General features: G+C 42.8%; 4 protein-coding genes and 1 long non-coding RNA gene across 5 annotated transcripts in view; 3 read left to right on the top strand and 2 right to left on the bottom strand.

The window, feature by feature from the left end:
* Positions 1–2,723: 2,723 nt before the first annotated feature.
* On the bottom strand, positions 2,724–6,204 carry sgf29 (SAGA complex associated factor 29). Its single transcript, XM_046037947.1, has 10 exons — positions 6,122–6,204; positions 5,410–5,483; positions 5,252–5,327; positions 5,037–5,109; positions 4,227–4,291; positions 3,993–4,122; positions 3,600–3,746; positions 3,472–3,507; positions 3,104–3,266; positions 2,724–3,027 (listed from the first exon to the last, which is right to left on the bottom strand). Exons 2-10 carry the CDS (start codon positions 5,473–5,475, stop codon positions 2,911–2,913), a joined length of 873 nt encoding a protein of 290 aa, XP_045893903.1. The 5' UTR covers positions 5,476–5,483; positions 6,122–6,204; the 3' UTR covers positions 2,724–2,910.
* Positions 6,205–13,619: 7,415 nt separating this feature from the next.
* nupr1b (nuclear protein 1b) lies at positions 13,620–15,124 on the top strand. Its single transcript, XM_046038265.1, has 3 exons — positions 13,620–13,804; positions 13,905–14,040; positions 14,824–15,124. Exons 1-2 carry the CDS (start codon positions 13,708–13,710, stop codon positions 14,030–14,032), a joined length of 225 nt encoding a protein of 74 aa, XP_045894221.1. The 5' UTR covers positions 13,620–13,707; the 3' UTR covers positions 14,033–14,040; positions 14,824–15,124.
* A 646-nt stretch (positions 15,125–15,770) lies between these two features.
* On the top strand, positions 15,771–17,490 carry LOC123962263. The gene is made up of 2 exons (XR_006822890.1): positions 15,771–16,012; positions 16,252–17,490. It is a non-coding gene; the product is annotated as an uncharacterized LOC123962263 (long non-coding RNA).
* Positions 16,594–19,105, bottom strand: mettl23 (methyltransferase like 23). Its single transcript, XM_046038051.1, has 5 exons — positions 18,283–19,105; positions 17,486–17,590; positions 17,161–17,398; positions 17,002–17,086; positions 16,594–16,897 (listed from the first exon to the last, which is right to left on the bottom strand). Exons 1-5 carry the CDS (start codon positions 18,385–18,387, stop codon positions 16,726–16,728), a joined length of 705 nt encoding a protein of 234 aa, XP_045894007.1. The 5' UTR covers positions 18,388–19,105; the 3' UTR covers positions 16,594–16,725.
* The window catches only part of jmjd6 (jumonji domain containing 6, arginine demethylase and lysine hydroxylase), a 13,494-nt gene continuing 8,304 nt past the window's right edge, over positions 18,700–23,889 (top strand). The window contains exons 1-3 of the mRNA XM_046037856.1: positions 18,700–19,122; positions 21,135–21,523; positions 22,726–23,012. Of these exons, the coding sequence (XP_045893812.1) occupies positions 18,994–19,122; positions 21,135–21,523; positions 22,726–23,012 (805 nt within the window). The 5' untranslated portion in view covers positions 18,700–18,993. The remainder of the gene's footprint in view (positions 19,123–21,134; positions 21,524–22,725; positions 23,013–23,889) is intronic.

Here is a 23,889-nt window from a genome sequence, read left to right as displayed (position 1 = left end):
AAAAATACTCTGTTACAAGTAAAAGTCCTGCATTATTAATAATACCTCCGTGAAAGTACTAATACCTCCTTGTAAAAATACTCTGTTACAAGTAAAAGTCCTGCATTATTAATAATACCTCCGTGAAAGTACTAATACCACCCTGTAAAAATACTCTGTTACAAGTAAAAGTCCTGCATTATTAATAATACCTCCGTGAAAGTACTAATACCTCCTTGTAAAAATACTCTGTTACAAGTAAAAGTCCTGCATTATTAATAATACCTCCGTGAAAGTACTAATACCTCCTTGTAAAAATACTCTGTTACCACTAATGGTTTGGTTCGTAAAGATTCTGCCGCCACAGTTCCTCGGGGCCCAAACAGACTCCTTCTGGCTTGTTGAGTCCAACGATCAACGTCACTAACAAACATCAGAGTTATTATAATCAATCAGAGGAGAAGCAGCCGATCAGTCACTTCGATCGAATTTATAACGAGACATCAGATTTTATAAATGAAGCTGTCAGATAAATGTAGTTGAGTAAAAAGTACAATGGTGCAGCAGAAGTTTTAACATCCCCGGAGCTTAAAAACAACTCTTCACGTGTTTTAAACACATTTTTGATGAATCGTTCGTCCGTTAACTTAACTGCAGACCTTTTCTCTGTTTGAAATGAATGAACGTGTGTTTGCTGTCCTGCAGGCAGCCATTTGTTTCCTTTCAAATTGATTTCAGTCTGTGATCAATAAGTGGGACAATAAGGCAAGAAAAAAAGGCAATTACTCAGAAACCACAGCTGAAAACAAAACAACATAAAGATTTCTGCAGTGGGCGGTGTCGGCTGCAGCTTATTGTGTCGACACGTCTTATAGGGGAGCAGTGTGAGGTTTATAATGAAGCTCGATCGAGCTAAATCCTTAATTTATACAGTATTGGCGTTTACTTCAAAGCAGCTACCACCACAGGACTGAGGACAACAAGAGAAGCAGCTCTGTGATTGATCACTGCACTTAAGCAACTTTAAAATCTTTGCAAGTTTCTCTTCAGTCAGTTCCAACACAACATCTGGAACACCATAAAACACGTTACATGATCAGTAATCACCCCTCTCAAACCAAGCAACATAGATGGTCTGTGCGTACTTTCAGCAACTGTGTGCACTTTCGGTAGGGGCTAAAAAATGCATGAACACTGGTCCCAGCATCCCCGTCAACAGAGACGGCACCTTTCTAAATCTGTGAGCTCCATCTAGTGGGCTGCAGCGGAAAAAAGTCTTCAAGTGCAAAGTTCCAGGTCTGATTAACGTGTTGGTTCACTCGCTGCGCAGGGAAGCTTTGTAGGGCTGGTTGGCCGTTTGGGTCTCCATTTCTTGCTCCTCCAAGTGTCCTTAAGAAAGATACTGAACCCCAAATTGCTCCTGAAGTAGGGTTGGGTAGCGTTTCAATTTTATCGATTCCGATTCTTCTCATTGAGTCTCGGGTTCTGGTTCAGCGCTCGGTGCTTTTACTTTAGATCTGATTATTTCTTCCTCCACTTGTACTGAAGTGTAACAGATGTTAGAGCTGAAGTAAAGGCTTCTAACACCTTGTAATTAATCACTTAGTTGTCAACCGTTCAATTAATCTGTGATTATTTTGATAATCTATTAATGAGTCACTTTTTAAGAAAAAATCATCTGATTCCAGCTTCTTAAATATTTTCTGGTTTTCTTCCTCGTCTATGACAGAAAAGTGATTATGTTTGACTTTTGGATAAAACAACGGATTGACTTACGGATAAAAACTATGAAAACAAGTTATTTCAAATGTCCTGATGGACAGACAGACGGGCCTAATCAGTAAGCAGCTCAGTACATCAGAGCTCTCTGTTGTTTGCTTTGCTGGATTTATACAGGTTAGACTGAACTGACCTCATTCCTCCCGTTTCGGACTCTGCTGATTAGACCCTCCATGAATCGACTGATTTGTAAAGATTTTGCTGTCACCAAAGAGGCGTGGAAAGATAATATAAGTAGCTCAAATGTGTACTTAAGTACTTAGTAAGTTATCACCGCTGCTTGTAATCCGGCTGACCTCGGTGCTGAAGCTGTGTGTGGAAATAAAAGACAAAGAGAAGCAGCATGGAAAATGTTTTTCCACTCTGGTCTTTAGGTTTTTGTTTCACACAACAATCATGAACTCTTCACATGTAAAAAAACAAACAAACAAACAAACAAACACTATTTAGGCCGTCAGACGGGACCCTGAAAGGCAGAATGACCAAACCACCACAGCACCTGAAGGCTCCTCTGCATCCTGCTGCAAAACCCTTTAGAAGACAAACTGAGAACAAAGTACACACAGTACACTGATCTTTACAGTACACTGATCTTTACAGTACACTGATCTTTACAGTACACTGTGCAGTACAACAAATCTCCATCCGAAGCCTGTTTACACCAACAGCAGACGAGCCGCGCAAAAGACTCCAAAACGTGACTTTCTGAGTTAGTTTGATTTCCGTTTCCGGCTGTGAACAGCTCCCATATTTCTGCCGTGCAATGCATTGTGGGACAATTGTGTACATCAACACCACACTCAGAAATCAGTGCTGGGAGTATTTTACAGTACTTTGTTTGGTCACTACAGACTCAGATCAATGGGTTTTATGTCACAGCCCCCCCCCCCCCCCCCCCCCCCCCCCCCTGTGAGACGTTCAGGTGTTCAGGTCTGTGTAGGTCACTCCACTTCTTCTCTGTGTTAATTATTAAAAAATGATCTGTTACAGGGTTTTTTTTGCTTGTCTGACAGCCACTTATCACCTTCTTTACAAATGTTCTTTTTAATACAAAAATGGAAATCAGTGGCGTTTTCACAGAACTTAAATGTTTCCAAACAGGCTTCATCTTTGTCCCTCGGCGCGCTCTGGTCTTCCTCTCCAGCCGTCGGGTCACTTCTTCTTGTTCTCCTTGCAGGCGACCACGTATCTCTGGGCCACGTTGAGCGGAGGGGAGTAACCGTCGGCGTACGACGTGTCCTCGAACAGCACCGAGTAGTCGTCCTGAGGCTGCGAACGCACGCACGCTGCGGTTAGTCTGGGAGGCACACGGCTTCAGAAACAAGAGACTGTAGGATCAACTCACCCTGTGTGGCGGGGTGTGGATGAGGGCCCGGTAGAAGCAGGTGGTCTGCGGGTAGAGGGCCAGCACCAGCTGGTCCTTGCTGAACAGGGCCTCTGGGTCCGTCTCTGGGTTGGCCTTCCACTGCGGCAGAGGGATGATCCGCCGCCTGCTCAGAGTGTGTCTCCTGCTCACACAAAGCAAATAAAACACTTTTAATACACGTAAAGCAGTTTGGCTGATAACATCCTCCATGAAAGACGTGGACTCGAGTCGACTTGACACTTTAGACTCGACTCAAGATTTGGGACTTGTGAACAATATTTTTTTCTCAACGTCTTTCCCTCCAGCGTTAGCAGACAGTAAATCTGAAGCTACTAAAGAGAACTCACTCTTTGCCTTCTTCATCAATGTCGTCCACTTCATATCTGGAGGGGAACAGAAGAAAAAAAGTCATGAAGTCAGTTTTCTTCGTTTCACATCCTGACATTTGGGATATTCCGCTCTGTGGCGCGCTCACTTGTTGGTGGAGTGGTTGTAGCTGACCACCTCAGCCAGGATCCACTGCTCGTCTCCGTCCACGGCCTTCACCCTCGCGGCCACCTTGTCGCCCTGTTTGGCCACGTAGTCGCTGCTGGCCGGAGTCGCCCCGCACAGAGGAGGGGGGCTGATGGGAAGCGCACAGGGAGAGAAAACATCCGCAACATGCAGCACGTTATTTTAGCAGATCACAGTGTCCTGCTTTCTGTTCAGGTCTCTTAAGGTCTTATATCTAGTTTTCTGGAATAACAGGATGACCAGTTGCCAGTTTATGAGGTGCACGTAGCCGCAGTCCAGTAAAAACAGCAGTAACTTCTCCCTGTGAGATGGATCATAATAATCTGGTCTCTACAGTGTGTTCGGCAGCAGCTACCTCTCCCCCGGCTTGCCGATCCACAGAGGGAGCGTCATGGCCGACTGCTGCAGGAGCGTCATCAGGACGCCTCGCCTCATCGTCTTCCTGGGGGGGTCGCTGTCGCTGTAAACTCCTGCCATCTTAGCAGCTGCAAAAAACAATAAAAAAAACACAAGTTACAGAACTGCTGCTGCAGACATTAAAGAGCAAAAAGGTTGAATTTAATCAAGTGTAACTTTATAAGTCACATACCTATTCTCCTCTCCTCCAACAAAGACTTGATCTCTGCAATTTTATCGAGAGCGTGACGCAGGATGCTGTGAGGAATAAAAGAAATGAGTGAGCAAAGAGCATTTAGAGGTTTGAACCCTAACCAGAGCAGGAACGCCGTCTGGAAACTTCCCGACTAACTGATGATTTGATGCCTTGATGCCTTGATGGTGGCGCTAGAGGGAAAACCACAGGCTCACCGAATCAAAACGTCATGAATCTTTAGCAACTGCCATCCTAGATACCAGATGGATGAAGGACGTGAGGGTTTTGATAAAGTCCCTGTTCATCGTGGAACTAACTGTGCCAAGGGAGGCTGCAGTCGGTGAAGCGTTTAAACGTAAAAGGCTGAGGTACTCCGACCTAGCAGCCGAGGCAGGACGAACCCAGTTGGTCCCCACAGAGGTTGGTTTCAGAGGTTTTACGGCCACATCAACAACGAGGCTGCTGGTTAGGAGTCAGAGGCTGCTGAGCGAAGCAGCAACTGGCTGTGGCTAAAACGAAAGGGTCCAATCTGGACCAAGAGGGCTAAAAGCGGAGGGGGGCGCTCCTGGGACTCCAGGTGTCAGTGTTAGGCTTATCACCAAAACACTGAGGAAGGAGGGTGCCCACCTGATGACACAATGAAGTGACTACCCCTACCCGGACTCAAGACGTCAAGAAAGTGCTGATTATTCTAAGGGACTGTATCAACTTGTAAAAGACTCTTGTCCCAGAGGATTCCCCGGTGTTCACTTTGAAAGCCACTACATTAATCTAAGTTTCCCCTGTTACGAGTTTGTGGCTACTCACCCGCACTCTGCCTCAGCGTCGGCCTTGGCCGTGGTGTACAGTCCCCTCAGCTTGGTCCGGTAGTATGGGGAGGCTGAAGGAGACACAAGGCAATAGATCTGAGTGAAGCAGGACTCGCTGAACAGCAACTAATAACCAGATGGAAAAGCAAAAACATGCGGCATCATCTCTACACGGTGTGAGGACTGTTGGGGTTTTAAAATGTGGCGACTGACTTTTGTTTTCCGTCTGCATCCTCTCATGTGTTTTCTGAATGTTGAGCAGGTTGTGTTCACTGCGGGACCTCTCCTCCTGAACACACAGACATGGAGAGTGAAACATGACAAACCCGACTGAAGCCGTTTCAATCTGTTCACCAATGCCACTAACTTACCTGTGTCTGCTTGATGAGCTGATGGAGCTCTGTGAGCAGCTCGGCAATCTTCGTGTCGGCTGACATGTCCTCACCTACAAGAGTTTGCCATTCACAAACAGTCTTGTTAGAGGTAGCGTCAAAACATACAAAACCCCATGAGAAAAAGCTGTAATTTTAAAGGCATGGGTGTCGATAGAAGCTACAAGCAGTTAGTGGGACCAGAACGAGGTATGTTATAAATTTAAGCTATAATGTATTAAAATAGTATAATGTATGAAAGCCGAATTAAGAAGTGTAAAGTACAAGTTCTGAATCTTGTTCTACTATGTTTTTATATCTCTTATATGAACGTGATGTCAGAATTGATAGAATTATGAATGGAGTTTGGTGTAACTTCTCTTTAAATGAAGTGGCTTGTATTGAAGCTAACGCGACAACTATTATACTTTAGGTTTAGACAACGTCAAAAAATACATAACTTTGTTTTAGTAAGGCTTGCTGAAACGCTAATGCAACCTTTAAATAACGGGAAATAACCACTCTGTGTAATATTAATGCGGCATTAGCTGAGTGAAAGTTAGCGAGTGGTTTGTTTATCTACTGTTAGCTAAACTACGATGTTTGTGCTCGTGTAACAACAACATCGGCTGTTTATGTTCCCGCTGTGATAACTTAATGTACATCTTATGCTTTCTCTTCTTTATTAAACGCAACACGTAACTCTACGTACCGTTTTTGGGGTTTTCTCTTTGTTTATTGTCGACTTGCTAACACAGATTAGCTTCTTCTTCTTCTGTGGTGTCACTGAAAAGCAGCTTTCCACAGCGCCTCCAGGTGGACGGAGTGTGGAACTGCAGGTTTGGCACATTATAATGTGAAACCTGTTTTTAGTTGAAAGTTGCTGGAAAGTAAATTAATAATTGATCTACTCAAGTACTGTGGTCCAGTAGTTAGAGATACTTTACTTGGCAAATACTACTACTACTATAATTTCTACATTTAGTTTTATTTGAGAGCTTCAGATACTTTGCAGATACGAAATAAAGTCAACAAATAAAATGTGATGTATTAATATAAGTAGGCCTACAATACATATATTAAGTAATTAAAATAAGCACCAACTTCACCAGCTACAACGCTGATATGTTGTTATGATCCAGTAATATATGTCATTATGAAAAGAGACATTCTGTGTACTTTTATGTCTGGTACTTTAACTATATTTTGATGCTTTTGTACGTTTGCTTAAGTAACATTTTAAATGCGTGACTTTTATTTGTATATTTAGTATTGTGGTATTGAGTACTTGTTCCACTACTGCATAAAAATACACTTTTCATGATTTATTAAGAGCCTGTACCTGTAAACCGTGAAGGTCTTCTGAAAAGAGAATTGTCGCCATCGCTAGTATAATGTGTTGAGTTGGGAAAATGTGATGAAATATGCAGAAGAAGAAAACAACAAGTACTGCTTGTAGTACTTCTGTACTTTTACTTTAGTAAAACACACTGAATGTGTGACTTTTGAAATATTTCTACACTGTAATGTTTCTACTTTTACTTTAGTAAATGACCTGAATACTTCTTCCACTACTAAAAATGACATAAAATTCACAATAATTATGTCTGACCACATTTTTAACAGCGTCTGTGTATCTGAGGTCTGATGTGTCGTCAGTTTGGTTTGATTTGTGACGTCTTTCATTTTCATTTGTGCTCACAGGATGTTTTGATGGCACTTTGGCCAGATGTCATGTACAAACCGTCTCCTACTTTGAGACCAGTCGGCAGATAAACATCCAGAGAATTAATGATTAACTTCTGCCGACCTGAGGCCGGCGTGTTTACGAGTTTATCACTTTAAATGTGGGCTAAACACATCTGTTTTAAAACAGCACCTTCAGATAAGCTAAATGAACTTAGGCTGTTTCCCAGATACAGAAAATCAGCCTGTTCTCATTCCCCGGGGCGTCAAATAGCTTCACTTTGTTACGCCCTTCCAGGTCTGGTACCAACGCCATAGTTCAACGCTAAAAGTAGGCGTAGCATACTCTAAGAGGTTGGAGGAATGAAGGGGTGCCTTCAGTCCAACGGTGGGCTTGTGAGACGCCGGAGTGGCAGCGTTTCAAACAGCGTCATGTTAACAGTTTTCTAGATTGAACGCCTACGTTAGAAACAAGCACTGAAGCTTTCCGGCGAGGGTTCCTAAGAAGCCACGTGCTGTGGGGAGTCGTTTGTTATGCGTTATCGTGTTTATATAATATATTTATTCAGTTTGCAGTTTGTTGCCTCTCTTTCTGCTTTCATTATTCTGGTTATTGTCTTGTCATAAATCTTATGGGAGGAAGTGCCCTGAGTTGACAGCCGAGGCCTTCGGCACGTGGGGTGATGATGAGTTGTATGTTTTGTATTTTGTTTAAAACAATAAAAACTGTTAAAATCATAAAAAGATAAGGTTGCTCGTGGTGGTGCTGGAGGTCGGGGAGGAAACCATATCTTTAGATAAAGTGTCTCAGAGGTGTCTGGACACAAAAACAGTCTCAGGTCGGAACCGAAGACCAGGCTGATTATTCGGAATAAAGATCAAACTCAGCAGCGAGCTGGGAGGAATGTGAATACCGCATGGGGACAAAAATTCATTAAGCGTGAACTTAGTTTAAACGAGGTTAAAATGCAGGCAGTGTGGTGAATATTCACCAGTCCAGTCAGAATCAGGCCATAAAGCTGGTATCTTATCTGTGACCTGGTTTACAGCGCTGTGTGTACACTGGTGTGTGTGTGTTGCACGCCAAGTTCCTGCACAGACGGAACTGAGGGCACGCTTTAACCGCTCAGACAGGTCGGCTCATATTTCTGCAAATATTTACTGTAGCCGGCTGAGTCTCGTCAAGGACGAGCGAAGAAGGGAGAGACGACAACAAGCAGCTCAGAGGAAACATCATGAAACCAGAGCAACAAAAGCTCCGGCTGTGTTTTTCATGAACAGAGATAAGTTGAAAAGAGGGAGTTGGGTGGTGATGCTGGCTTGTTTTCGCCCCTCTTTGGGACTGAACGCTGTGTTCATGAGGCTTTTTTTCTCTCTCAGCAGAACGTCCTCTCCAGACGTTGCTCTGCCTGCACACAGGAGGCGTTCACTGAACGTCTGAAAGTCAAAACCAGCTGAGACTCACTCTGAGGAAAGAATAAAGTCATGAGATGATGATTCAACGTTTCATACGATAAGATAAACTAATTACTTTCATGACTTTATAACATAAAAAATCCTCATCAAAGTAGTGCTACTGCTTAAACTACATGAAACTGATAGTACTTCTTTACTTTGACTTTAAATTAAAGAAGTACTTTTACTTGTAGATGGAGCATTTTTACTTTGGTGTACAACTAAAGTAAAGGATCTGATTATTTGTATCCACAAGAAAGAAAATTGATTCCCCTTCTCAAAAAAAAAAAAATGCAACGCCAAATTATTATGTAGGCTACATGTTGGAGGTGGATGTGAAATACAGGTGCACATACACTGCAATCCGCTGGACATTTCATTCAGCTGACGCTTTTATCTAAAGCGACTTGCAATTGCTATATAATTGCTTAATTAAGTGTCTTGCTCAGGGACACATTGGTAGATGGGTCACAATGGGGAGTTGAACCTGGGCCTCTCACACCAAAGGCATGTGTTTTATCCACTGCGCTATCACCACCCAACACACAATGTGATAATGCGAATAAACACAACCCGCGAATACTCCAGCTCTATGAACCCAAAGTAAACATTTAGCTGTGATTTAATAGCAATAAATGGGTGAAACTGATGCCGAAATAACTACAACATGATGCAGATTTGTTAAACATATGAATTCGTGCTTTGTCAGGTCTGTCAGCGGAACAGCAGGACAACAACTTTTAAAATGTTTGTTTTCTGAATGGAGTTTGGATCAATCAGGGCTATGCTACGCTAACCTGTTCACAGTAAAGTACGACGACAGCTGGAACAAATTTACAGACACATATTTTCTGAACTCACCAAGTAGTTCAACTTCCTCACTTTCCTTTCTCCAAGTAATGTCCAGTTTTGTCTGATTTTTATATAAATATGAAGACGTAGTCCAACAGAGCTCTGGGTGCTAACAACCGACGCTAACAACAACAGTGGGACTGGATGTGTAATCCAGTAAAAAGCTAATTTAATAAAGCAGTTTACTTGGAGCTCCTCCCGCGGGCAAACGGCGAAACTGTCAGAGAATAATCCAGATCGACTACCGGTGTTTATTTGTCCAAAAGCTGCAGCGCTGCTCCCCGTAAACTTCCCCGTTCTTTAGCAGCTCGCCGTCGGCCAGCGGATTGTCGTTACACCGCTCGTCAGGTCCTCTCCAAACAACGCCCCGAAGCCGCCGGAGACGTTTGGACAATCTCACGCTGATAGGCTTTAGCAACATCGCGTCCAGCGAATTTCTCGCCCAAGTTGAAAAAGTTACACTTGTGAGAACCAGCGAATGTCGCAACAAACGCCTCTTTCGCTCCGCTCGGAGTGAATTCACAGGAATTCACCTTTTTGCATTGATTTTTCAATCAAGCCGCCCAAAACGCTGGATTTGCTTTCAGTGTGAACACAGCATTACTGGGTTATTGCACAACACTGTGAGTCAGAGTCAGCTGTTCATCAGAGTGATGGATTGTGGGAAGAAACTGTTCCTGAGTCTGTTGGTTTTGGCGTACAGTGCTCTGTAGCGCCTCCCAGAGGGGAGGAGCTGGAACAGGTTGTGTCCGGGGTGAGATGGATCTGCAGTGATGTTTCCTGACTCTGGAAATCTATAAGCCTGCTTGTGCATGTTTTTTTGAGCCATTAGACAATCAACCTATTTTGTGGTTTAGGTATGAGGACGTACAGGTCTGGTTGCTGTTAAATCTGCAGCCGGACAGATAAAAAGGTTCAGCTGATGATTCACCACCAGACCCACCAACACAGCGGCCCACCGTGCGTTGCAATACCAGTTATAGCCATGTGTAAAGTTCCTTTTTGTTGTTCTTTTACTTGCATCGGGTACCGATTCAATAAAATTCATGTGTATAGTTTTATTATCTGTGTCGATACAGGTGTAACGAAGGAGCTGGATGTGTTCACAGCCTCCACCTGTGTGTGATTATTGGCTGACCCTGAGGAAGCTCTTGTTTTTAATCACGTAGTCACAGTAATGGAGGATGTGTCTCAACTCCTGCCTTCTGGAGCTTGAACTCTTCCCCCCCTCGTGAACAACTTGTGGCTGTCTCGAGTGTGTTTTTCCACTGTGGTAAATGACTCTGCTCAGGGATGCAGTTAGAAACGGGAGTCATGCGGTGACTAAAACCAGAACGCTCTTGTGACTGAAGTTTGTTTTGATGTTGAGGCCTGTAATTACAGCGTGATGAGCGGAGTTTAAATTCAGAGTGTGACATGATTTTTCCCTCTGCTGCCAGGCAACATTTATTCTCTTGTGTTAAAACATACTTGTATTATCAGGCTCAATACATACAGCCACCGCAGGCCGAACCAAACACTGACGTTCTGCCTCTAAACCTCTCACGTAGTTTTGTGTAAGAGGTAAAACAATCCGGTTTTTCACAGGAAATAAGCACAAGTGAGGGGAGAAGTCAGAAAATAAGATTTAAATCAGAGGAGCAAACTAATATTGCTCTTTTCTGCCCGTTAATCCTTAAACGACAGCTCTGTCGTCAGATTATTATTTAATGTTACAAGTTCTAATAAGACAGTGATGTGAAGTTACTCATGTGAAGTGTTTTTTTTTTGTCTTTCTAAATATTGTTTCTTCACAGAGAGGGTATAAAAATTAAGAAAAGATAAAAGCTGCAGGACATGATCATTAGGTAAAGGGTGAAAAGATAAAACTAGATATACTGTGCAAGAGTTTTAGGCAGGTGTGGAAAAGATGCTGTAAAGTAAGAATGCTTTCACAAATATAATTGCACAAATGGATATTTATCAATGAACAAAACAGAAAGTCAACAGAAGCTAATTTTACTGAAAATCTGGTGTGACCACCCTTTGCCTTCAGTTCTTCCAGGTGCACTTGCACAAAGTCAGGGATCTTGTAGGCACATCATGAGGTGTTTGATTAAACAATTATGTTTGTTTAATTATGATGATAAAGTCATTAAGTAGGTTGAAACACAATCATTAACTGAACAGAAACAGCTGGGTAGGAGGAACAGCCAAACTCAGCTAACAAGGTGTAAAAATCAAACACCATGGCGAGACCGAGCTGCTAGCAACACAACAAACTCCTCTCTCCAACTCACTAGTCTCACGTTTCCACCGCCGGCGTCTTCCTCCAACAGCATTAAACTAACTTCACCCCAGGAAGACTGCGACAGTGGAAGCGAGAGTGTGAGAGAGGAGTTTGTTAGGAAGTCTTGCTTGCAGCTCCTCTACGTGCACAACAAACTCCTCTCCCTCGTTTCCACCGCCGGCGTCTCCCTGCAACGACTCGCCTCTCACGAGATCTCAGAGCGAGAGTTCAGTTTCCTGTTAAAAACAAAAGGGGGTCACCCGGAGTCCCTGATGTTGTCAGACACCTGGTGTAACAGTCAGAGCCTGTCGCTGGCAGCAAGAAGCTCTTTCTGCGGACGCCATTTTGACAGGAAGGAATACAGTTCAGCTGCCGGCTGAAGCTTCTACTGCACAGATTCAGAACTTTCTGCACCTACGAGTTATTTCAACACCAACAATATGTGGCCCAGGTTTAAAAATACTGAATTAGACTTTAATGAAAATTTGACATTACATCTGTCAGCCATTTATTCTGAGCATTAATACAGACGTGCACGTGAATACAGACGTGCACGTGAATACAGACGTGCACGGGTTTCCAGAACACGTGTCTGTAGATCAGTCGACACTAGAAGTTATTTTCTTTCTTTCGTCACTCTCTGATAAGTTCAGTCCAAAGTTTGTTTTGAAAAGTCACGAGGTGTTTGACAATGATTAGTCGACTGAGATGAGATAACTACGCACACACAAACAGGTCAGGGCTGTGTGAAGCGAGCAGCTGCTGATAAACCAAGAAAACTCTGCTGCAGACGTGAAGGTCAGACTTTAAACGCTGCAGCAGAGAGCGCCTCCTCCACACCTGATGTTTCCTTTCTCTACATGCAAGTGAAACAATAAAGAAAATGCAATAAAGACATTTAAATAACTTAACTTCATTGTTGTTCAATATGAAGGTTCCCCCGTCTGTGTAGTGATGCACCTGTGTGATAATCATGGATGCAAACAGCAGTGGACTTTAGAATACTATTAGTTTACTAATACCACACTGTAAAATACTCTGTTACAGGTAAAAGTCCTGCAGTAAAAATGTTACTGCAGTAAAGGTAAGTGAGTAAAATGTCCTTAAAGTATTAAAGCAGTAAAATGTTGTATTATTGTATCTCCTCTCATCAGATTATTGCTGTTGGTCTTAATGTAAAGCAGGATGTTGCTGCTGTAGTTTTAACAAAACATCATATTAAAGATATTAATGTGTAAAGTAACTGAAGCTGTCAGATAAATGTAGTGAAGTAAGAAGTACAATATTCCCCTCTAAGGTTTGGAGTAGTAGAAGTACTGCAGTGTGAAGAAAGCTCCAGCATTTTTAGGCCATCATGTATTTGGAAATTTGAAATATCTTTTTTAAATAAATCCAAATATTTAAAAAGGAAACATTAAAGACTCTTTACAGAGTGTTAAAAAAAATTTGATCTTTTTTTAACCGAGCAACTTCTACATGAGACGTTTTAAAAGTCACTTACATTTTATGAGCTCCACGTACCAAATGTCATTCGGAAATGCACAAATTTAAAGTAAGCAGTGATTCATGCGAGCGCAGAGTACAGAAAATGATTCAGCAACTTGACCTGTCACAAATAAAATAGGCTCCCTTGAATTCGGCTTCAAGAAACACTGACATAAACAAAGAAGAAGAAGAAGTAACACTCAAAACAGTAACATAACAGTAGAAAGTGACATGACTCAAGTAAAGTACAGCGATTTTAAATGTGTACTGAAGTACAGTGCTGGAGTAAATGTACAATGTTGTGTTCAGGGACGTTAATGGCTCAATAATCCTAAAATGATGCAATGTTGCTGCAGCAGAAAGAGGACACCTGCGGCGGCGGGGGGGGCGGTGTCTGCAGGAGGAGCTGCACGGCTCCGTTATAAAAACTCAGCGAGGCGTGTGGAGAAAAACATCCGAGACAGAAGCAGACGAGAGGGAGTGTTTTCTTTTTTAAAACTTTATTATTATTATTATTATTATTATTTTGAGCAAATCTCGGAGAAACCAACATGAGCCACGTCGACGTGAAGAATCTGAAGCCCAGCCGCTTTGAAGACGAGTATTTCGACCAGTATGAATATTATAACCTGACCGATAAATACGCAGGTGAGCTGCCTGAATCACGAGTGAAACTTCTTCTCACTGTCTTTTTGTCGTAGTTTGTTTGTTTGTTTTAACTCTAAAAGGTTTTTTTTCCTCTTAACAGAAGGCTCGGCCCGTAAAGGCAGGACAAAGAAGGAGGCCAGTGACAACACCAACAGGCACAACCCCTCCGGACATGAGCGCAAAATTGTGGAGAAACTCCAAAACTCCGAGAAGAAAGCCAAGGAGTGATTACTGAGGTGAGGCGGGTTAAATGTACCGAATTTAAGAGTTTGGGGTTAGTAAAGTTCTTGAATAATTTAATGTGCTTTGTGATTAAACCGAATCACTCTATTCCTTTAATTAGTAAATCTCTGAGTGACATCTGGCACAGACAGTTGACCCGCCAAGTTCAACTCTTCCTTGGGGAATCTCTCGCTTTAACTGTTGCTCCGCCGCGGTACTCGAGCGGGGAGGTGTGGCTCAAACCCAAATTTTGTATTCGAATAAGAGTTAGTTCTTTGTTTATGTCAGTGTTATCCTAAGCCGAATTCAAGGGAGGCTATTTTATTTGTGACAGGTCAAGTTGCTGAATCATTTTCTGTATTCTGTGCTCGCATGACTCACTGCTTACTTTAAATTTGTGCATTCCCGAATGACATTTGGTACGTGGAGCTCATAAAATGTAAGTGACTTCTAAAACGTCTCATGTAGAAGTTGCTTAGAGGCAAGATAAAAGTGTAAACACCAAGTAAAGAGTCTGTAAAGGATTTTAAGTATTTGGATTTCTTTTAAAATTATTCATTTATTTAGTTATTCAAATATCCCATGATGGCCTAAATGCTGAAGCTTTCTTCACACTACTCTGAATTATTTTGTGGTATCTCATTCATTTCACTGGCCTACACAAAGTCAAATTTTAAATATTATAGGTTATAATGAGACTAAAAAATTGGTGTCAGCCTGTAAAATACAGCAGCTCTGACTCCTCTCAGCTGTGTGACCATGAACGGTGAAGATTAAACCTTGTTTTTCTGATCCAGGGCGACTCGGACGGCTTATCCCGGAAAAACCGACCACGGCCTCCTTGGCGACAGAACGAGACGTACGGACGGCAGGAGCCTTCCCGAGGTTCGACGTGGGCGTGAAGAGGAGCCCACAGATCCAGATGTTCAGCAGACTGTGGTTCCTCCGCCTGCAGGTGTTGCAAAACACTCCCCTGTGTTGGGGCGCACCCGGGTCCCGGTTCAGACCACGATGGTGCACACGTGAGATGGTGGTGGAAGTTGGGTGATTTCGATGTGTTGACAAGTTTTCAATGCTATTAAAACTCTTCTTGAATGACTTGACTCTGTAGTTCTTTTCCCCGTCTCATACGCTTGTTGCTCCAGAGGCGTGTGACCTCTGACATGTATAGCAGTTGTAAGTCGCTTTGGATAAAAGCGTCAGCTAAATGTAAATGTTTTAAATCTAAATGTTTGGACCATGAAGGCTGCTTGTGTTGAGTTAATGCTGAAGTACTAGTAGTGAAATACACCTGATATTAAGAATCTTCGTGTGCTTCCCAACAATTTCAGCTCATAAAAACGAAGCTTTGTCTGACTTCACACCTTCATCGCAGGCTGAGTTTGTCTGTGTGGTGGCCCGTTTCAGAGATTTCCCTTTGTTTCATGTGAATCTTTTGCGTCTGAAGATGTTCGATGATCCAGAGTCACGAACAAAATGCAAAAACAAATAAAATTGTGTGTGAGGCTGTACTTAAACACAGCAGTGTTTTGACCCAAATGCTCACAATGACAATGCTAACAGGCTAATGTTGTGCAGGTTTCGTGTTCACCATCTTAGTTTAGCATGTTAGCACGCTAACGTGAGCTAATTAGCAGTGAACAGAGTGAACAGCTGAGGCTGATGTGAACGTCGTTAGTGCAGGTATTTGATCATAAAGCAAAGTGCTGGACAGATTAACATGGAGGTAAGACGGTAGGTTTATTTGTCATATTACAACGATGTAAACCCTGAGGGGAACATCAGAGTCTGAACCACGTTTCATAATCATCCATCCAGCAGCTGCTGAGATGTTTCAGTCTGGACCAAAGTGGTGGTGGACATGCTGCTAGCTCGTGGCTAATAACCTATTTTTGCAGAAATGTGTTTTTCTACTTCCTGTCATTTTAATCATCTGGCGACAGCTCAGATTTACCCTGCGACTCCTTGCGGGGTCCCGACCCCCAGGTTGGGAATCACTGCTTCAGAGTGTTTAACACTTTAAGAAACATTTTCAATGAAATTTTCACTAGACCAAATTATAGCAAAGTTTATTTAAGACCTCATGTTAAAATAAAAACTGCAGCTGTTGTGGAGTAATAACCCCGGTGTACTGAAGCTCAGCATTACCTGATTAAATAACACCTGTGGCTGCAGCTCTGACTTCACCCAGTTCAGTCTGATGGTGTAAACATTGTGTTCAACAGTGAATCTCTGCAGCTTTCCTCCCTCTGCTGGTTCCTCCACCGCCTGTCCAGCTCGCAGCTGCAGGAGTCTGGTTCCACCAGCAGGGGACAGCGGCCGCCAAACCTCCAGAGGCTGAATGTGGGAGCGTGGACTCTCTGCAGTGCGGGGAACAGCACTCACAGATCAGCGCTCAGTGAGCGTGCACGTCCAGAGTGCGCCACAGGAACAGTTTGCTCCGTCATGTTTTCACCACAGAGACTTTCCATCCACTAATTTTACATGTTGGTGCCAGAACTGCAGCTGCAAAACTGAGCTTATGCAACAGAGTGGAGTTATATAACAAAGACAAACCCAGACTGATCTTCAACATGCAGCTGAAAGGTTTAATGTCATGTTTAACATTCACTCATTTATTTTCTCCACCTTCCGTCTACGATGAGAGTTTTGGTGGCTCCTGTAACCACCGATGACAATGACCGACATTTAGTCTGTAATTACGGCCCAGCGTCCTCCGTCTTCAGCGTTATGATCATCATCTGGACGCTGTAGCTGCCCGGCGGAGCTGATTCAGCCAGCTCAGGTTTATCCGTATCGAAGCTTTCCAGCTCAACGTCAACACAACTCAGCTTCCACCGGTGGAGCAACGCTTCAATCGACCAGTCGGCACTGAAACACAAGGAAGAAGAGGAGGCTTACAACAACTGAAGCAGCGATGCAGACTGGACAGTACGTCTGCGGTGCAGGTGGGAAATAAAGCAGGTATACTGAACCTTCTCTCTTGGTATGTGGTCCAGAACTGGGCTCTGGGGTTCTTTCTTAGAAGATAAGCAACAGTCACGAGGACATCTTCAAAATCTGAGACAGGTGGCAAATGTTTATTCACTCAGTTTTACATACACTACATGGCCAAAGTGCATCCTGCGACCAACCTTGTGGCTCGTAGAAAACATCCGACCCCAAGATGACGTCCAGCTCAGGAAGCAGAACGAGATCCGGCGAGATCTCCCCCCAGGTGAGTCCCAGCACCTCCACGTCACGGAGGCCGTTGGCTTCACAGCTGCGCCTGCAGTTCTCCAGGCACTGTGGAGTCGTAGCGTTGTCTGACAGGATCACCTTTGCACCGCACTTCCCCGCCACCACACCTGGCAGACTCACACCTGCACCAATCTGTGGAGAGAGAACTCGCAATGTCCACAGTTCCGTTGTTGTTAAATATTTTTCAAATTGTAACAATTAAAACCTGCTTCCTATCACCTCCAGCACTGTCTTGTCTCTCAGCTCTTCTCTTCGTGCCCACAGATACCGTGCCAGCACCACCGCACAAGGCCACACATACATGCCATAGTGTGGGTCGAGTACCTGAGAATGACTGCAAGTTAACCACGAAATAGTGACTGAAAACAAAACATCACTAACATATTCAACATTTTAAGGATGTCTTGCAATTCAATTCAAATTATAATAGCTTTATTGGCGTGAATGTATAACAACAATATTGCAAAAGCATCATACAAACTACACAAGAACAATCAAATGTCTTGCATTTCATACCACTAAATGTAAGCGAGTGGTTCAAGACATTAGAAAGTTTACAAAGAGTGGATGTCTTCTAAAGATCTGCATCCATATCATCCATCATGCACCACGCTGTTTGGTTTAATTTTAGCTTTTGGAGTTGGATTATGTTGCTCGTGAGGTTGTTCTGACTGGGCGATGAATGGAGGCAATCCAGTTATATTTGTCGAAATTTATTTTAAACAAAAACACCTTGTATAACTGGATGTAAGCCGAATTAATGGGAGGACCCTAACATATCGTATAACACCTTGCACGTTCTTCTAACGGCTGCATACCATTTATATACACATGATTAAGTTAAATTCACATTTTCAGGCATTAGCCCCTTCATTATATGAAGTTCCAGCGCAACACTTAACCCAGAAAACAGCTAATTTACATAAAAAGTAAGTAAATTTCACACAGGTGCATACAAACAATTACTGCAACGTTACATGAAGTATAATAATGTTAATTACTGAATCCAAACAGACCTCTGGTATGCAGACAGACAGTGACTCCTCTGTGTCTTTCTTGCTTTCTTCAAACGTGAAAACTTTGTAAGCTATTCTAGGTGTTTCGGTTCCACTGTCGTCCATTTTGCGGGTTAATAAAATCGTCTGACATTACATAATTAAATCGCCCGCTATGATTTTAATGAGAAATTCACATTAAAAAACTTTATCGACATTTTTTATTGATATTATATCACTAGCAGAACGCGTACGTCTATTTCCGCATCGACCCAAACACAACGCCTTAACAGCCAATCAAATCTACGTAAATGCCCGGCGGGAAGGCTTCTGCTACATTACATCCAATCAACGATTTGCCTTTGAGGGCGCTGTGGCCAATCGGCTTTGTATTCCAGCAACAGAGGCGGGCGCTGTAGCTGTCAATCAATTGCACAAGCATTGTGTCCCCCTGCCAGCCAGTTAGCTTCTCTTGTTGTCTGTTAACGAAACTGTACCGTCGAGGCAGATTTTAAAAGTGATCTCACATTTGTTGGTAAAGATCTGAGGACGGGTTCTACACATTACCCGCCTATTTTGGGCTTATTATCTTAAGCAAATAAATAAAGCGAGGCTGTCCGAGCAGCGTAGCTAGCCCGGTGCAGGCTAGTGAATGCGTCTCTGTGGTAGCTCCAGGTTAGCTCGATAGCTAGCTGAGCAGCGACAACACTCTTTTAAAAGCCAGGAGGAGGAATGAACCATAAGAGTAAGAAGAGGATTAAAGAGGCGAAACGGAGCGCCAGACCCGAACTGAAAGACTCATTAGACTGGACTAAACACGGTTATCATGAGACTTTCGACCTGTCGCACCTCACCGTAAAGGTAACTGTCAATGTAGCATCCTAAGTTAGGCTAACGTTAGCTCGCTAGCCGCAGCTCACTGCAGGAGTGCAGCTTGTCACGTAGACACCGAGCCGGTGTTTCACCACAGTGTGTCACGCCATTACTTTAATTTCAGGCCCCGAGACCTTTGTACTACTTTATTTTAATACTTTAACTTCTTTTCAGACACGCAAGTCCATATCGGTACAAGAATATTACCAAACCTGTAATGCGAAAGTATTTCATTAGTTACTAGTAACGTTAATTAAATGCACATTTTACCTTTAAAATCTATGCGGCTCTACGTTAAGCTGTTTTATAAGTAAGAATTGATTAGATAACGTTACAAGTACCTAATTTGTAGTTACTAGTAACTAACTGCACATTTTGGCCTTTAAAATCTATGCGGCTCTACGTTAAGCTGTTTTAACATTTATTCCTTAAAACTCTATTTAAAAGCGACTTGTATCTATTCCTGCTTTATAAGTAAGAATTGATTAGATAACGTTACAAGTACCTAATTTGTAGTTACTAGTAACTAACTGCACATTTTGGCCTTTGAAATCTAAGGGTTCCTTAGTTCAGATACAGATAGTAACTATTCCAAAAGTTACTAGTAACATTTTCATTCTTCTTTTTTGGGGTTACTAGTCATTCATTAATGACATGTTGTTGATAATAGTTTGTTTCTTACTAGTAAGAAACGAATAGTTACTAATAACAATAAAATAAGCACTAGTAGCTAAATAATAGTGACTAGTAAATGATATCTGAACTGCAGAGCCCCATAGTTTTCAATGGCCAAAATGTGCTGTTAGTTACTAATAACAAAAAATAGGTACCATTAACTAATACATAAGTACTGGTAGCTTTTAAAAAGAGACTAGGAAGTTTTAAGGGATAAATGTTAACGCTTGCCATACACAGATATGATGGATTGGATAGTTATTTTTAAATTTATGCACATTTCTTTTGATCCAACATCTATTTTTCACTGTAGGTAAAGCTATGTTTCTGACATTATGTTGTTTGAATATGCTGTGCAATATATACCCAGATATTTTATATAAAGATATGCTGGAAATGTATTGTCACAAAATAGTGAAGGACAAAATAAAAAAAACATTAAGTAGCAATGTTATTCAAATAAAAAGTAAAGTGTGTAAATGTAATTGTCCACATTTTAGTACATCAGCTTCTTTATTCCAAAGTATAAAGTCAATCAAATTCAGTCTTAAACACATGCACATGTAGGACGGTAACATGTTGTCTTCTAATACTGGACATTTGCACTGTGGTACGTGCACACACCAGTTACACTTGTGTCAGCAGGATGTAGTAAATAATTTGTGCGCTGCAGGCAGTTTTAAATGTAGTAAATCGCCACTTATTAAATCTTGTAAGTACTGTAGGCTGAGATTGAACTTGACGGACATGTTCACAGTGATGGGGGACAAAAACCGTCCTTGTTTGTGGAAAGTGGATTTGATTGGACAGTTTTGGTCCCTCATTACTGTGAACATGTCCTTGTCCTGACTATTGTTCTAAGGCAGACAGAAAAATTCTGAACCAACAGTGCTCGCTGTGAGATTATTTCCGCTAGTAGCAGGGGTGTAGTAAACAGCCACAAAACAACCAAATGAAGAGCTGCAGAGTTATTTAAAGGATATAATAATAGGACAAGCGAGTGTGCCTCAACATGGCATTCCTCAACACAAACACACACCCTTTGTGTCCTGATACCACTCCCAGTTGGTGCCTGTTATAATATTTAATCATTTCAGAAAGACTAGAAAGGTATTTTACACTTACAGCTGTTGTTGGCCCAACACTTTAGATCACTTCAGATTAAGAAATATATAGTCACAGGTCGGGAAACAGGTTGAACATCTTATTCTAACATTACGTGTGAGTGACAGAATATTTTGTTATCCAGATAGACAGAAGAGTATTTACGCCTTCAGACCAATACTCTGTGTAACACTGTACTGATGCATCACGCTGTGTTACAGGACAGCGTTGAGCGTGTGGACGCCCTCCGCGTCACCCCTGAAGAGTTCATCCAGCGCTTCGAGCGGCCCTACAAGCCTGTCGTCCTGCTGAACTGCCAGGAGACCTGGCCCGCTCGGGAAAAATGGACTCTGGAACGCCTCAAACGCAAATACCGAAACCAGAAGTTCAAGTGCGGGGAGGACAACGACGGATACTCCGTGAAGATGAAGATGAAGTACTACATGGAGTACCTGGAGAGCACCAGGGACGACAGCCCGCTCTACATCTTCGACAGCAGCTACGGGGAACACGCTAAGCGGCGAAAGCTGCTGGAGGACTACGAGGTGCCCGTCTTCTTCAGGGACGACCTGTTCCAGTTTGCAGGAGAGAAGCGCCGACCGCCGTACAGGTTCGTTTGTTTAACTTTTCGGCTTTAGACCTATGGAAGCGCAGTCTCAGTCCTGCCGGCCGCGTTGCACTCATCCACTGGCGGTGGCAAGAATATGCTCCAACGTGGCGGCAAAGGTGAAGAAGAGGCTGTTGAACATGGATGGAAACAATGCCGGATTTAAAAATGAGTAAACAAAATGCGTTCAAAAGGATACTGATTACTTTCTCAACTAATCGAGTCATCGTCTAGTGTAGAAAATGTCACAAAATAGTGAAAATGTTCATCTCAGTTTCCCAGAGCTGAAGGCGACGTCTTCGTGTGTTTTTTGTCCAACCAGCAGTCAAAACGTTAAGATATTTAGTTCACACTGATATAAAACAGAGAAAAGCAGCGCATCATCACATTAGAGAGAAATTAGTGGAATATTTGGATATTAATGCGTGATTGTGGTTTATTAGATATTACATTTATCAGATTAGCCAAAAATAGATAAATAATCACACATATCAAATTATAAAATTATATAGATGTGATAGAAAATTTTAAATCACCCTCAACTAATAACTATCATTGAATGAAGCGATAATGATCATGTTTTATAATTTCGCTTCCTGTGCTGAACTCTTTTCTTAGGTTGATGTTTTAAGTTAATTTAAAAACACGTTCCCTTTGACTTGCTAATTGATGCTATTATAGTCTGAAGGTTGTTTTTGAGACAATTATTTATTTTGTGTGTGGTCTTTAATCCATCAGTTCCAGATACTTTAAAGAGTTACAGGAATGAAACCCAGAAAGTCCCCTTTGCACTTTCATGTTAGCATTTCGATCAGTAGAACCGTGATGATAAAGATAAATGAGTCGAATAACGAATTCAAAACGATGGTAATCTGCCCACACGAGTAAACGGCAACACAGAATCAGGATGTTCTTAGCTTCATTAAATCAGTCAGCAAATTAAGTTTTGTTTCTCTTCTCTGCTTTTTTAAACTGTCAGTAAGCTGACAACATTGTTTCTTTGTTGTTCTGCCATTTATCCCTTTGTTTCACTACATGTGATCTTCATAATAACAAGCAGAGAAATGAGAAGTTCAGTGGCTTTAAATCAGTGTTTTGCTGTGGTGAAACATACATATTGTTGATCAAATAATCACTGACTGTCAACAAATCAGAGTTTGCATGGTGACGTTTCAGTGACACCTGATGTTATCCTCTCCTCACAGATGGTTTGTAATGGGTCCGGCCCGATCCGGCACCGGCATCCACATCGACCCGCTGGGCACCAGCGCCTGGAACGCCCTGGTTCAAGGGCACAAGAGGTGGTGTCTGTTCCCCACCAACACGCCCCGCGAGCTGATCAAGGTGACCAGAGAGGAGGGAGGAAACCAGCAGGACGAGGCAATCACCTGGTTCAACGTGGTTTATCCCCGAACACAGCAGCCGAACTGGCCTCCAGAGTTCACGCCACTGGAGATCCTCCAAAAACCTGGGGAGACCGTTTTTGTGCCTGGTCAGTGAAGAAACATTGTTTTCTAATGTTTTATTTCCGTCCTTTTAAATAATTAGTCTGGAGAAATACTGTTTGTTTCTTCTTGTCAACAAATCTCATGAAATCACCAAGTAATAAATCAATCCAGCTTACAGGTAGGGACGTCCCAATAGAACCTCTCTGCCTTTAATATTTAATATCTGCAGAGTCTGATTGATTTATTACCAAAAAATTGATTAAATATGTGTCTGACACAGTTGCAGCTACTAAATCTGACGCCTAGTTTTCCATAAGCTATTTGGTCCAAATACCAAAGGGCCTGATTAAAAACTATCAAGGTAATCAGTTTAAATTATTGATCTGATTTGAATGAAAGTTTAACTGGAACATGTGACTCCTGAAACTGAATGACATCATCAAGACGTCTCACTCAGAAACCTTCTGTACAGCACGGTTACAGAGTGGAGCTTCTTCCCTCACACAGTAAAGAGGTCTTTACCAGAGTTCACAGACAGGCAAGTTTACTTCACGCAGTGGAGAGCGGAGGAGGAGAAGCGCAGAAGAGCGCGGAGGAGGAGAAGCGCAGAAGAGCGCGGAGGAGGAGAAGCGCAGAAGAGCGCGGAGGAGGAGAAGCGCGGTGGAGGAGAAGCGCAGTAGAGCGCGGAGGAGGAGAAGCGCGGTGGAGGAGAAGCGCAGAAGAGCGCGGAGGAGGAGAAGCGCGGAGGAGGAGAAGCGCAGAAGAGCGCGGAGGAGGAGAAGCGCAGAAGAGCGCGGAGGAGGAGAAGCGCGGAAGAGCGCGGAGGAGGAGAAGCGCTGGAGAGCGGAGGAGGAGAAGCGCAGAAGAGCGCGGAGGAGGAGAAGCGCAGAAGAGCGCGGAGGAGGAGAAGCGCAGAAGAGC

This window comes from Micropterus dolomieu, linkage group LG02 (assembly GCF_021292245.1).
Source record: "Micropterus dolomieu isolate WLL.071019.BEF.003 ecotype Adirondacks linkage group LG02, ASM2129224v1, whole genome shotgun sequence".
Lineage (NCBI taxonomy): Eukaryota > Metazoa > Chordata > Actinopteri > Centrarchiformes > Centrarchidae > Micropterus > Micropterus dolomieu.
The sequence above is the reverse complement of the archived record's forward strand: the minus strand, read 5'-3'. Positions and strand labels throughout refer to the sequence as shown.

Excerpts from the sequence above, each read along its gene's own strand:
- mettl23 (XM_046038051.1), bottom strand. The coding sequence starts at position 18,387 with ATGGACGACAGTGGAACCGAAACACCTAGAATAGCTTACAAAGTTTTC. Across the intron at positions 17,591-18,282 it reads TGTCTGTCTGCATACCAGAG|GTACTCGACCCACACTATGG; the intron begins GTCTGTTTGGAT and ends AGTCATTCTCAG. Across the intron at positions 17,087-17,160 it reads TGTTTTCTACGAGCCACAAG|ATTTTGAAGATGTCCTCGTG; the intron begins GTTGGTCGCAGG and ends CACCTGTCTCAG.
- sgf29 (XM_046037947.1), bottom strand. The coding sequence starts at position 5,475 with ATGTCAGCCGACACGAAGATTGCCGAGCTGCTCACAGAGCTCCATCAG. Across the intron at positions 4,292-5,036 it reads GACGCTGAGGCAGAGTGCGG|CATCCTGCGTCACGCTCTCG; the intron begins GTGAGTAGCCAC and ends TATTCCTCACAG. Across the intron at positions 3,747-3,992 it reads ATCGGCAAGCCGGGGGAGAG|CCCCCCTCCTCTGTGCGGGG; the intron begins GTAGCTGCTGCC and ends GCTTCCCATCAG.
- nupr1b (XM_046038265.1), top strand. The coding sequence starts at position 13,708 with ATGAGCCACGTCGACGTGAAGAATCTGAAGCCCAGCCGCTTTGAAGAC. Across the intron at positions 13,805-13,904 it reads CCTGACCGATAAATACGCAG|AAGGCTCGGCCCGTAAAGGC; the intron begins GTGAGCTGCCTG and ends TCCTCTTAACAG.